Source organism: Erythrolamprus reginae, chromosome 6, assembly GCF_031021105.1.
Source record: "Erythrolamprus reginae isolate rEryReg1 chromosome 6, rEryReg1.hap1, whole genome shotgun sequence".
NCBI classification, from domain to species: domain Eukaryota; kingdom Metazoa; phylum Chordata; class Lepidosauria; order Squamata; family Dipsadidae; genus Erythrolamprus; species Erythrolamprus reginae.
Window position 1 is genome coordinate 43,799,092 of NC_091955.1, and position 12,947 is coordinate 43,812,038.

At 41.5% G+C, this 12,947-nt stretch overlaps 1 protein-coding gene across 2 annotated transcripts in view; it reads left to right on the forward strand.

The window, feature by feature from the left end:
• HMGA2 (high mobility group AT-hook 2) overlaps positions 1 to 12,947 on the forward strand; it is a 356,638-nt gene that overhangs the window by 326,083 nt on the left and 17,608 nt on the right. For both annotated transcript variants that reach the window (XM_070755647.1, XM_070755650.1), the window contains one exon: positions 40 to 72. In XM_070755647.1, the coding sequence (XP_070611748.1) occupies positions 40 to 72 (33 nt within the window). The remainder of the gene's footprint in view (positions 1 to 39; positions 73 to 12,947) is intronic.

The window sequence follows — 12,947 nt, forward strand, 5'->3', positions numbered from 1 at the left end:
TATATCACCTGGGTTCCTTTTTGTTTTATTGTTTTGCAGCCACAGCAAGTGGTCCAGAAGAAGCCAACTAAGGTAAAAATTGAATTATTTTGCCAGATAGTTAATTTAGTTCCTTGTAAATTGTCATGCTTCTTTACTTGCAATATTACTATAAAATGAATGGAAATATATATTTTGTAAGTACTTACAACAGAATGACCAAATAATTCTATGCCTTTTTAAATGTCTTTTGCAAAGACTAAAAATATACCATGACATACCATCTCATCAATTTATCAGTTTAGATCCCTAATAAGTTGTTTTTGCTGTATTATTTAATTAACCATATTTTCAAACAATATGCAAGAAATTCTCTGATCTGTTTAATTGTTTTGAAATATTGAAGCAGGTTATGGTTACTTTGGTTTGATTATCTTAAAGTACAATTGCATATTTTTTTACATGAATTGAGAAGAGAGACTCAAAATCAAATTACTTCCATTTCCAGGGGCAATGAGAAATTAGAAAACTCAAAACTGCAGTCATCTTCAATATAAATATAATTTAATTACCAGTCAGCATGCTAATCTTTTCTGGCCATTTATTAACATGACATAATGTCATGAAAGTGTACACTTTTGTGCAATATTTTCACTTTACTGAAAATTAAAGTAGAAGAAAATGATATATCTGCATTTGAAGTAAAATTAATGAGAAGGGCATAAGATAGAATATAAATTAGTATATTAGTAATGAATTGTAAGTGAGCAACCTCGTTGATAAAGCTTATATTGGGGATGTGTATTGAAATAAAGATGTTAAAATGGAAAAAATATTACATTTTAGATGAAGAATTGATAGCTTTTTCTAAGCCAGAAATGGTGAAATGCTAAGAAGGATAGGGCTTTCACTGGAATAATCTTATGAAATTTCATTGATTAATTTTGTGCTATTATATTTCTTACTGATTTAAATCTTGCTAACACTTTCAATTCTCGGGGTGGGGGTGGGGAATTCAGTCTGTTAAGGAATCTTTAAAGCTTTCCCTCATTGCATTTGCCAGGTACTTTGTGGATACTCCGACCCTAGCAGAGGCTTGGCAGATTCTCAGTTATATATTGATAGGGACCTCACATTCTCATTTGTGGCTTGTCTTTTTTGCTGAACAAACTGTTGAATAAGCATGGATTTTAGGACATAATTCTAGTGCATTCAACATGCATTTCTGTAGTTTAGCACCCCCAGGGAATCTCCTCTGATTTTCATGGGTCAGTTTTTCTTTTCTGTGGGAAATGTGGCTACTTGCACTTTTTTTGGTGGGTCTCTAACCCGGTTGTTTCCTGATCCCACTTCAAACAGCAGTATGTGGACCTAGTAGACAGAGAAGTGGGGAGCAAGTAACAATATAGAAAACGTGTTGAAGTTTATTCTTCCCAGTATCTTGAGCATTCAGTAAATGGATCTTTAAATATAAAATAAATAAATAAAATAAAATAAAATAAAAATAGGCTGTTGGAATCTCCTCAATCCAAACTAAGAAGTCAAAGTAACATTCAAAATAAACTGCCTGACCTGGAAGTAGCAATTGAGAACTTGTTCTCCTGCTCCATCAGCAGCAATCAAAATAAGCCATCTAGCCCCAGCTGTGGATACATAGCAGCTTCTTACTTGTGTAGACTCTGATCCTCTCTTTCCTCTGAGGAAGACCTTGAGAAAACAACTTTCTTTTCTGTCTGGACAATGAGCTGAGACCAGGACCATAGAAGGGGGGAGGGGTGTACAAGTCTGATAAGGATAATCCAATAAGTGTTTTCTCATGTAGAAATTTCTTTTCATATCCTCTAGCATTTATCATCTCCTTCTCCAGCTCCACACCTTCTCCTTCATCAGAGCAGCCTTTTGCTTTATCAGGCACTAAGATATAGTTATATAATTAGTTAGTATTCCATCTTATTATTTATAGAAACAGCTCAAGATAACAAAGATATCTAACACATTTTTCACATCTAATTTTTTCCATAACAATAACCCTATGAGATGGGATGGATTGAGAGAGTTTAATGAAAAGAAGGACCAGGGGAGACATGGTAGCAGTGTTCCAATATCTCAGGGGTTGCCACAAAGAAGAAGCCAACCTATTCTCCATAGCACCTGAGGGTAGAACAAGAAGCAATGGGGGGAAACTAAACAAGGAGAGAAGTAACTTAGAACTAAGGGGTAATTTCCTGACAGTCAGAACGGTTGATCAGTGAAACAGCTTGCCTCCAGAAGTTGTGAATGCCCCAACACTGGAAGTTTTTAAACGGATGTTGGATAACCATCTGTCTGAAGTAGTGTAGGGTTTCCTGCCTAAGCAGGGTTGTTGTTGTTGTTATTGTTGTTGTTATTGTTGTTGTTATTATTGTTGTTATTGTTATTAAAATATGCATCACAATTGCCAATTTGTGATACCTGCTGGCATGCAATTTATTGAGCTTTTCGATTCCCAGTAGTAAGTTTCAGAAGAAAACAGAACATTTAATTCAACTACACATGCTAGTTCTGTGGCTGCTCAGGACATAGTCAGGCATGGGAATGGTTTTGTGGCTTCTGGTGCTTTTCTTTTCTGTAGGAAATGGGTCCAAATAGCTCTTTGAGTGTCTAATGTTGCTACACTAGACCATATTATCTCTATACTATATACAAATACTCATATTCGACTACTCTGGTGTACTCACAAAAAGGCTGGAGTTTTCCCTTCACCACACATTCTCAAGCAAAACATTTTCAAAAACTGTTACAATTTGTTATAAGCTATTTCTTTTTAAATAATTTGCTACAAAAATAATGTACTATTGCTTAGTAATGATAGGACATTTTTTTTAAAAAAATTGAGTGATTATCTTTTCTTCCAAATAGTTTTAGTTACAAATTTATTTTGTCTGAGAACTGAAATGTCAATTTTAATCACAATTACTAGAAATAGTACAGCAATTGTGTAGAAAGTATATAGAAATAGAAAACCTTTTGACAAAATATAGACCATAGGATCTAATCCAAAATATTGAGTTTGAAACTGTTTCTCAGCATTTTTTAAAAAGATTAGTCTCAGAACAAAGTACTAAAAGACAAGAGACATTTTCACTTCCTGCTTTCTTCTGCATTTTTTATTACATATTCTGTTTCAAAAATGCATAGGAAAGAAAAAACCTTGAAACAAATTGTTAAGATCTCAGACTTTGAAAAACGTGTTCTGTTTTTAAAATCTTTTTTAAACCTTTCTGAATTTCAGAAACTGGACCCCAAAACAGTCATAATTGTTTTCTATAGACAAGAAAAGGATAAGCCTGAAAAGGATGACATCCCTAAGAGGGATGTGAATCCTGTCATAATTTACATTAAAGTGCTTTACTACTCCCTTTTGTTTCCTTCTATCAAAATGCTTTTTAAAGGCAAATGTAGTTCATATTCAAAATGGATGAGAAGATGAGCTCCTGCAGACTTTTTAATCTGAGTTATCTGAGGAAGTAGTGATAAAATATAAATATAGAATTCCATGGACGTTCATAAAGAATAATGTAAATCTTTTGCTGCCTTTTGAAGAGTCACTTCCTTTTCCATCTGTTTCCTTCTAATATCTTCACAGATGTTTTTTTCCATAACGTTTTTTGTATTAAGTCAGAAATATCTTCATTGATGAGTTGAGATCAATGTGGCTTTGAGGTGTTATATACCCAGTGTTCATAAATTCAGAATATTTTTTTCCCTTTGAATTATCGGGCTAGAATAGTCTAGACTGCAATTCCACCAACTTGAATATGCTGGACTTCAATTCCCATCTGTGGTGTCTATATGATTATAGGATTATAAGAACTGACATCCACCTTATCTGAAGAATATCAAGCTGGAGAAAAAAAAACGAATCCAAGAATGAGTTTAAATTTGAAAGCAGATAACTGAGGAAAATATTTAACTAAATTAACCAGCCACCAAAGTAGATTCCTGTATGTCTGCTATTATAAAATACATATGCATATTTCTCTACATTTTGATTTTTCATGCCCTGCAAGTAGATTTGGCATCATTTTAGAATATAAATGTTGGTAGTATCCACACAATTTGTCCTTAGTTAAGAATGCAATGTATTGTACGAACTTACTAAGCTTTTCACTATTGAGACAAGATTATGGCAGGTTTTATTTATTTATTTATTTATTTTATTTATTCATTTTGTCCAATACACAATACATATGGAAGAGAATAGACATTAAGTAATATATATAAAGATAAAATGTAAAAATAGAGGAGAAGATATATGAAAGGAAGAAAATATATATGATATATGAGATAAAGGAAAGACAATTGGACAGGGGACGAAAGGCACACAAGTGCACTTATGTACGCCCCTTACTGATCTCTTAGGAACCTGGAGAGGTCAATCGTGGATAGTCTAAGGGAGAAATGTTGGGGGTTAGGGGTTGACACTATTGAGTCCGGTAATGAGTTCCATGCTTCGACAACTCAATTGTTAAAGTCATATTTTTTACAGTCAAGTTTGGAGCGGTTAATATTAAGTTTGAATCTGTTGCGTGCTCTTGTGTTGTTGCGGTTGAAGCTGAAGTAGTCATTGACCAGTAGGACGTTGCAGCATATGATCTTGTGGGTAATACTTAAATCGTGTTTTAGGCGCCGTAGTTCTAAGCTTTCTAGACCCAGGATTGTTAGTCTATTTTCGTAGGGTATTCTGTTTCGAGTGGAGGAGTGAAGGGCTCTTCTGGTGAAATATCTTTGGACGTTTTCAAGGGTGTTGATGTCCGAGATGTGGTATGGGTTCCAGACAGATGAGCTGTATTCAAGGATGGGTCTGGCAAAAGTTTTGTAGGCTCTTGTGAGTAGTGTGAGATTGCTGGAGCAGAAGCTACGTAGGATCAGGTTAACAACTCTAGAAGCCTTTTTGGCGATATTGTTGCAGTGGGCTTTAGCACTTAGGTCATTTGATATTAGTATTCCAAGGTCTTTTACTGAATGTGGGTTGGCTGTGAGAATTTGTTTATTCAGTTTATATATGAGGTTTGGATTCTTTTTGCCGATGTGAAGGGTAGAGCATTTGTTGGTTGATATTTGAAGTCAAGGTCTTTTTGGAGAGTAAATGTGTTGTCAGTGGTGTTGAAAAGTTTTACATCGTCGGCAAAAAGAACACAGTTGCTTGCGATATGATCGCAGAAGTCATTGATGTAGAGAATGAAAAGAGTAGGACCTAGTACGCTGCCCTGGGGAACACTACTTTTGACAGGGACGGGGGTGGTTGGTTGGTTTTATTAATTCAACTTCTATGCCGCCCTTCTCTTGAGACTCAGGGCAGCTTTGATCCAATTTGCATCAAAGGAGTTGCTAGTCAAATTAGCTTGTCCCAGACAGATATGTTGTACAAAATTAAAATAAACCAGTCAGCTGCAAGATAGTAAAACAATTCTGCACAGTCATTTTTCCAAGAAATTAGAAAAATATGACATCGCTGAAAATATAGTCAGTTATGTTACAATATTTACTGTCAAGTCCTGGCAACATAAAACATCTCATCCAAATATTATGCTTAGGTCACATTCACTATGGCTTTGACTTGCCAGTCAGAAAGAAGCCATTGACCTATTTCTATTTTCTTGCTGGTGTAGGATCAGGGGATACAGGTGTCAAGATGGCTCCACTCGGTATTTAAGAAAAGTAAAACTCAGAGTCCATTTTGAACTTCAAAAGTAAACTTTACTAAATCGGAAGTGAATGCATCAGAAACAAAGCAAAGAGGGGAAAGGCACGATAGTTGCCCACATCAAGGTAAAACCCACTGCCTCCCTTGGCAAGACAATCAATCCCCATTGTCCATCTTTATCAGGTGGATGCATCTTCACCATTGCATCATGCTTTTGGAATGCACGCCACTAATGGACCCTTTATCACCTCTTCTCAACAGAAATGAAACTCCCCTGCCCCCTTCACCAGAGGAAATGAAACTTACTGGGCCTCTCCAGCTACTCCCCCCCCCCAAATACCAAAAATCCACCCCCAAACACCCATTACTTATAATAGCTGAAGCGCAGTTGAAGGATAAAACACAGTGAGGTTGACAATTGGAGAAGATGTCCAAGGACTTTTGAGTTCCTTCAAATAGTAATCATTGATCTAGATCAGACCTGGGCAAGATGCGGCCCAAGGGCCAGATGTGGCCCGCCTGCTGTCTGTGACCGGCCCGCGGAGGTCTGTCCAACTTTTCTAGATAAGAACCGTGTGTTCAAGATATAATATATATTATAATTATAATAAAATTAACTCAGTTCTACCCATTAATATACAGTACTGGGTAGAACTGAATTACAGTAATACCTCGTCTTACGAACCTAATGGGTTCCCGGGGGAGGTTCGTAAGATGAAAAGTTCGTAAGACGAAACATTGTTTCCCTTAGGAATTAATCCGTGCAACGAAAAAAAAATGCAAAAAACCGCCGCCGCCCAGCTGTCACCTTTTGAAACAGCCAGGGGGGCTTCTCAGCGTCCTCCCAAATGCCAAACCCGAACTTCCGGGTTCGGCGTTTGGGAGGCTGCCGAGAAGCCCCCCGGCTGTTTCAAAAGGTGACAGCTGGGCAGTGGGCTTCTTGGCGGCCTCCCGAATGCCGAATCCGGAACTTCGGCAAAAGTTCGGGTTCGGGAGGTCGCTGAGAAGCCCCGCCGTGCGGCTGTCACCTTTTGAAACAGCCGGGGGGCTTCTCAGCGTCCTCCTGAACGTGAACGCCGAACTCGAACTTCCGGGTTCAGCATTTGGGAGGCCTCTGAGAAGCCCCCCGGCTGTTTTAAAAGGTGACAGCCGGGCAGCGGGGCTTCTCAGTTGCCTCCCGAACCCAAACTTGCTGAACTTCGGGGTTCAGGAGGCCGCCGAGAAGCCCCGCCGCCCGACTGTCACCTTTTAAAACAGCCGGGGGGCTTCTCGGCGGGCTCCCGAACCCCGAACCTGGAAGTTCGGGTTTGGCGTTCGCGTTCAGGAGGATGCTGAGAAGCCCCCCGGCTGTTTCAAAAAGCGACAGCCGGGCAGCGGGGCTTCTCAGCGGCGGCGGATTCGTAAGAAGAAAAAAGTTCGTAAGAAGAGGCAAAAAATTTCTGAACCCCGGGTTCGTATCTCAGGTTGTTCGTAAGACGAGGGGTTCATATCATGAGGTACCACTGTATTTATATTAGACCGCCCTCTAAAACCATCCCAATTTCCCATGCGGCACTATGGCAAAATTAATTGCCCACCCCTGATCTAAATACTATGATTCTGGGTTGCCAGAACCAAAAGGAATTCTGATTAAACCAGTGCTTCTCAATTATTTTCTATTACACACATCTCCCTCCAGGAAGAAGTAAACATTTCGCACACTCCCAACTTTCAGCTGGGATGATTGTTTGCAATATTCGGCATGTTTTTGCCGAAAAATGGCTTATTAGTGTCATTGGGGTGTAATGTGTTTAAGTGATGCCTTAATTTATTTGACTTCATGCTGTCTGCTGCCAACATACCGGTCTTTCCTTGTGTCCCACCGTAGTCACAGTGAAGCCAAACATTACATATGCTTTGTCCTATTTCCTCGTCTTAGCTTGCGTGAGACTTATGTTTGTCTCATTATGTTTGTCTCTTTCCTCCTTTCTTTTCATCGCTGTTAAATATTTTCGATGGTGTCTTTTAAGGGTTTGTTATCTGCATTTCATATCTCCTGCTCTGTATTGTGTGCTGTTGTTCAGTTCAAAAAACCCCTACTCCCTGGGGCAAAAAAAAGCACATTCCTTGCAGGGTCATGCCCCCCCCCCCCCCCCCGTCTTGCTCCACATCCCCAGGGGCGCCCGCTCCACTATTTCAGAAGCATTGGGTTAAGCCAATTATGATAGTAGTCATCATGGTAATAATATATTGAAATAATCTTCCATGATTCTTTTCTAACTATTTGCAGCTTTTGGTCCACATATTTTCCTGTTGCTGTATTTATTCCTTATATCCAAAAGGTTTAACTTATCATAGTTTTAAATTTGTTCATTTGCTATGTCCAATCCTAATAGAAATTCTTTAGCTATATTTGCCATTAGTACATAACTCGGTTTCAAATGTAGTTTTATCATGTTCAAAACCAGAAATACTTTGATTAAGATTAAATCTTTTTGAGGGCTGCATATTTGTAAATCATTGACATTTATATGATAAAATCCTTAGTATCTGTATATATATATATATATATAAATCCATTTTTTAAAAAAAATATTGATGTCCATTAAGCATGATAAAATATCCCTTCATGCTGTTCACATTTCCAACATACATTTGATCTTATATTTCAGTTTTCACATGCAAAAAGCAAATGAATTCACTATTAGGTACTTTCTTATTTAGAGTAATGGAGATTTTGTATAAAATCCCAAACTAGCTTCAGACAGTTACAGAACACTGAAGATTTTCAGCCTTGTAGCTGGAGAATGTTGCAACAGGTTCTCCTTATTTGTATTAATATCTCCGGGACCGCCTTCTGCTGCACGAATCCCAGCGACCAGTTAGGTCCCACCGAGTGGACCTTCTCCGGGTCCCATCAACTAAACAATGTTGTTTGGCAGGGCCCAGGGGAAGAGCCTTCTCTGTGGCGGCCCCGGCCCTCTGGAACCAACTCCCCCCAGAGATCAGAATTGCCCCCACCCTCCTCGCCTTTCGTAAGCTCCTTAAAACCCACCTCTGTCGTCAGGCATGGGGGAATTGAGATATACCTTCCCCCTAGGCCTATACAATTTATGCATGGTATGTTTGTGTGTATGCTTGGTTTTTAATAAGGGTTTTTAGTAATTTAAATATTAGATTTATTTTATGCTGTTTCTTTTTATTGTTGTTAGCCACCCCGAGTCTACGGAGAGGGGCAGCATACAAATCTAATTAATTAATTAATTAATTAATTAATTAATAGAGACTGTTAAATTATGTTACATCCACATGAAAGCTGAGGAATGATTTAGGATGACATAAGAATAGCACTGAGTTTATATTAGAAAAGATACCATATCATCTTGTAAATTCATCCAGATAGAAAAAAAAGAATCTTATTTTGGGATATAGAGTAGGAGATACCCATATCATTGTTCTCTCAGTCACTAAAATTGAACTGATACTATCAAGTGAATTATATAGTTATTTCTTTGTTAAGTTATAAACAAAGAGAAAATAATGTCTGTTTGCTCATTTACAAGCAGTTTACAACAGCTGTGTTCCATATGCAGTGTCATACTATATGGGTGAATTACATTGTAAAATAATACAAAAGGAATTGATTAACAAAGTGATAATTTTTAAAATTCTCTACTGCACTGGAAGGAGAGTCCAACATGGGTAATTCTCTAGTCCCATTGGTAGGGACTGAGTCAAGGAGAAGTCGCATTCAGGCAAGACAAAATCAAAAACTGCCCAGGCCCCATCTTCCCTTAAAGAGGCCGAAAGGAAAATAAGAGCCTTAGAAAAAAAGTTTGAGGCGGCCTTAAACCCCAGCACCTCTACTACCATGGGCTCAATTCCACCTATATCTTCTTTTCAGTAGATGGCGCAGTCTATGGTCCCATCCTCTCCTCAGATCCTACCCACCCAGGTGGGCCTAGCAATGGAGAGAGACTGGTCCCCTGACCACCAGGAGGCACCATCGCATCTCCCCCTGGCAGCGCCATCTCCGGGGTTCAGACCGGAGAGGCCAGGACCTTCCAGTCAACACTGGTTCATGCCTGAAAGTTCACCACTGGGCCCACATGGCCCATCAGCCACCTTCACCCCTATGGCTGCGGGGTTTCGAGCCCAAACAGATACATGGCAGGGCCTTCTCCCATCGCTCCAGGACACTGTGGCAAACACTTACTCCCAAGGCATGACGGCGGGAGTATAGCAATACAATTACCAACCTCGACAAGCTCAGCGGAGGGACTTGAGGTCTGCACCACCACCGCCCCCGTCAGGCCTGGAGTCCCTGGCTGAGGAACAGCTCCTAATTGATGATGGCAGTGACCGGGATAATGACTTATCCGAAGATGAGACAGTTCCCGAGCAGCCATCCCTGACAGGTCTCTTTAAGCCATCATTATTCAGAGTCTTGCTTCACAAAGCAAAGCAGATTATGGACCTGTCAGGATCCCAACACATCCGCTACGATGGCGGAAGCACGCAGACTTTTGGCAGCCCTACTCAAGGAGTCTACGAAGGAATCTGACAACATTCTGTGCTCGAAAATTTTTGTGGAAAGCATTAAACGCCCTTGGCAACACCCAGCAGTGGCCCAAGGCCTTTCCATGTTAGAAAGAAAGTTTTATACCTTCGATGACGAAATGGAGGCGTTGCTGTAGTTTTCTTCCATTGACAAACCAGTGGCAACCTTGGTTTCCAATGCTCTGGTGCCATCTGAGACAGCACCCAGCCTTAAACCGGATGATAGGAAGGTGGAAACCTTGCGGCGAAAGACGGACCAGATGGCCAGTTGGAGTATACGTGCGGCCTCAGCGACAGCCTTCTTTAATAGGGCATCGATCATGTGGATCATGTGGACTCTCCGAGTCTTCGGAGAGGGGCGGCATACAAATATAAATAATAAATAAATAATAAATCCAGGAAATGCAAGTAAGGCCAGGGCCCGAGGATGCCCGCCTACAACAAGACCTGAACAGGTTGATGGCGGCAGCGAAATTTTCGGCCAATGCCACTTACACGCAGCAAAATTTTCCGCCAGAAGCATGGCTGCCACATTGTCTTCATGACGTTTTTTGTGGCTATGTAATTGGCCGGCGGACACAAAATCAAAATGGCGCCTGGCATCTGCACCTTTCCAAGGCTCCAAGTTGTTTGGGGAGGTACTGGAATCTGTTCTCATAGAGGACAAAGATAAACGAAAAGTCCTCCCCAGAGCCTACAAACGACAAGAATTTCACGCTGCCCCATATTATTGGAGACAGCCCTCTCGTTGGGACTCTTCCTCGGGAGCGGCCCAGCCGCCAAGGTTGTACACTCAGGGCCAGTATAATCAGTCTTCCTTCAGAGGTGACAGAACACGGTTCCAGGACAGATCTAGGAACTTCCAACAGTCAAGACGCCCCTTCAGGGGTTCCAACCAAAGGGGCTTCAGACGTAACAAGTGACTCAGGCAGAGCTCTCCCCTTAGGAGGCAAACTCCAATATTTCAGTGCCTCCTGGGAGATTACGTCCTCAGGTGAATGGGCCTTGGCCACAGTGTCACAAGGCCTGAAACTAGAATTTGTCCAAATGCCACCCAACCATTTTCTAAGGTGCCCAGTTACCTTAGACCCTTAGAAATGAGAGCTACTAAATTGGGAAATCACCCATCTCCTGGACATTCAGGCTATCTAAAGGGTATCACATCAACAAGAGGGCATCGGATTTTATTCAATAGTCTTTACCATTCCCAAGGCATCGGGAGGGTGCAGACTAATCTTGAACCTAAAACAATTAAACATCTTTATCCATTACAGAAGGTTCAAGATGCACTCCCTATGCTCTATAGTAGAGTCAATTCGATCCTGAGACTTCCTTACGTCAATAGACTTGAAGGAGGCTTACCTACACGTCCCAATCCACCAGACGCACCGAAAATTCCTTCGATTCTGCTTGGAAGGGGCTCATTATCAATACAAGACGATGCCCTTTGGCCTCTCGTCCGCTCTACGGACATTTACGAAACTGTTAGATGTCCTGACAGCCAGCCTTTGCTCCCAATCCATATGGTTGATGGCTTATTTGGACGATATAATTATACTGTCTAGATCCCCAGTGAAAGCAAAGGAGGATCTACAAAACACCATACAAGGACTACAAGAACATGGCTCCACCATAAACATACCAAAGAGCCAGCTGTCTCCTACCACCAGCCTCTTACATCTGGGGTCAATCATAGACACAGTCTCAGGGACAGTATCCCTCTCCCCAGAGAGGCAATCCAACATACTTCAAATGATAACCAACATACAACGCAAACACCAGGTCCCTCTCTCCCTTCTCTCCAAACTATTAGGGACCTTGGTCTCGGCCATAGACATTGTACCATGGGCTCGCCATCACATTCGAACCCTCCAGTGGTTCTTACTACCCTTCCAAAGAGCACGAATCAGCCACTCAAACAAGTTGGTGTCTCTAAGCCGGGAGATTCAAGATTCCCTGCGATGGTGGACATCTCCCGGCGATATACCTAGGGTCCTCCTTCCGGAACCAGAACCATGTCATACTCACAACAGACGCCAGTCTGATGGGCTGGGTAGCACATGTGGGTTCCCAGGTGGCCCAGGGTCTTTGGTTCCCAGCAGACCTGAATCCAGTCAATATCAATTTCTTGGAACTCAGAGTGGTTTTTCTGGCCCTACAGGTGTTCACACCACTGTTAGAGGGCCGACACGCCCTAGTTCTTACGGACAACATTGCGACCAAGGCCCACCTCAATCACCAAGGCAGGACAAGATTGCACAGACTCATGCAAGAGATGACATCCTTGTTCCAATGGGCAGAAGGTCACCTTGCATCACTACCAGCAGAACATATGGCTGGGACATCCAATGTACAGGCAGATTGGTTGAACAGAGCAACCTTGGATCTGGCAGAGTGGCGTTTGGATCCAGAGCTCTTCCAGAGGATGGTCCAGTGGTTTGGCAAACCTGAGGTGGATTTATTTGCAACTCACCTCAACGCCCAACTTCCCCGGTTCTTCTCCCACTTCCTGTCCCCAGGGGCGGAGAGAACCAACGGCTTGCACTCACCATGGCCCCAAGGCGTGCCTTATACCAAAGGTTGTGGACAAGATCCTGACAAAACAGGCGGAGGTGCTGTTGGTGGCACCTCACTGGCCACGATGCCCTTGGTTCTCCGACCTCGTGTAGTTGTCAATCTCTTCCCCGTGGAGGATCCCGGATTGCCTGATCTCCCTGAGCCAGGGGTTCGTCCTACATCCAGA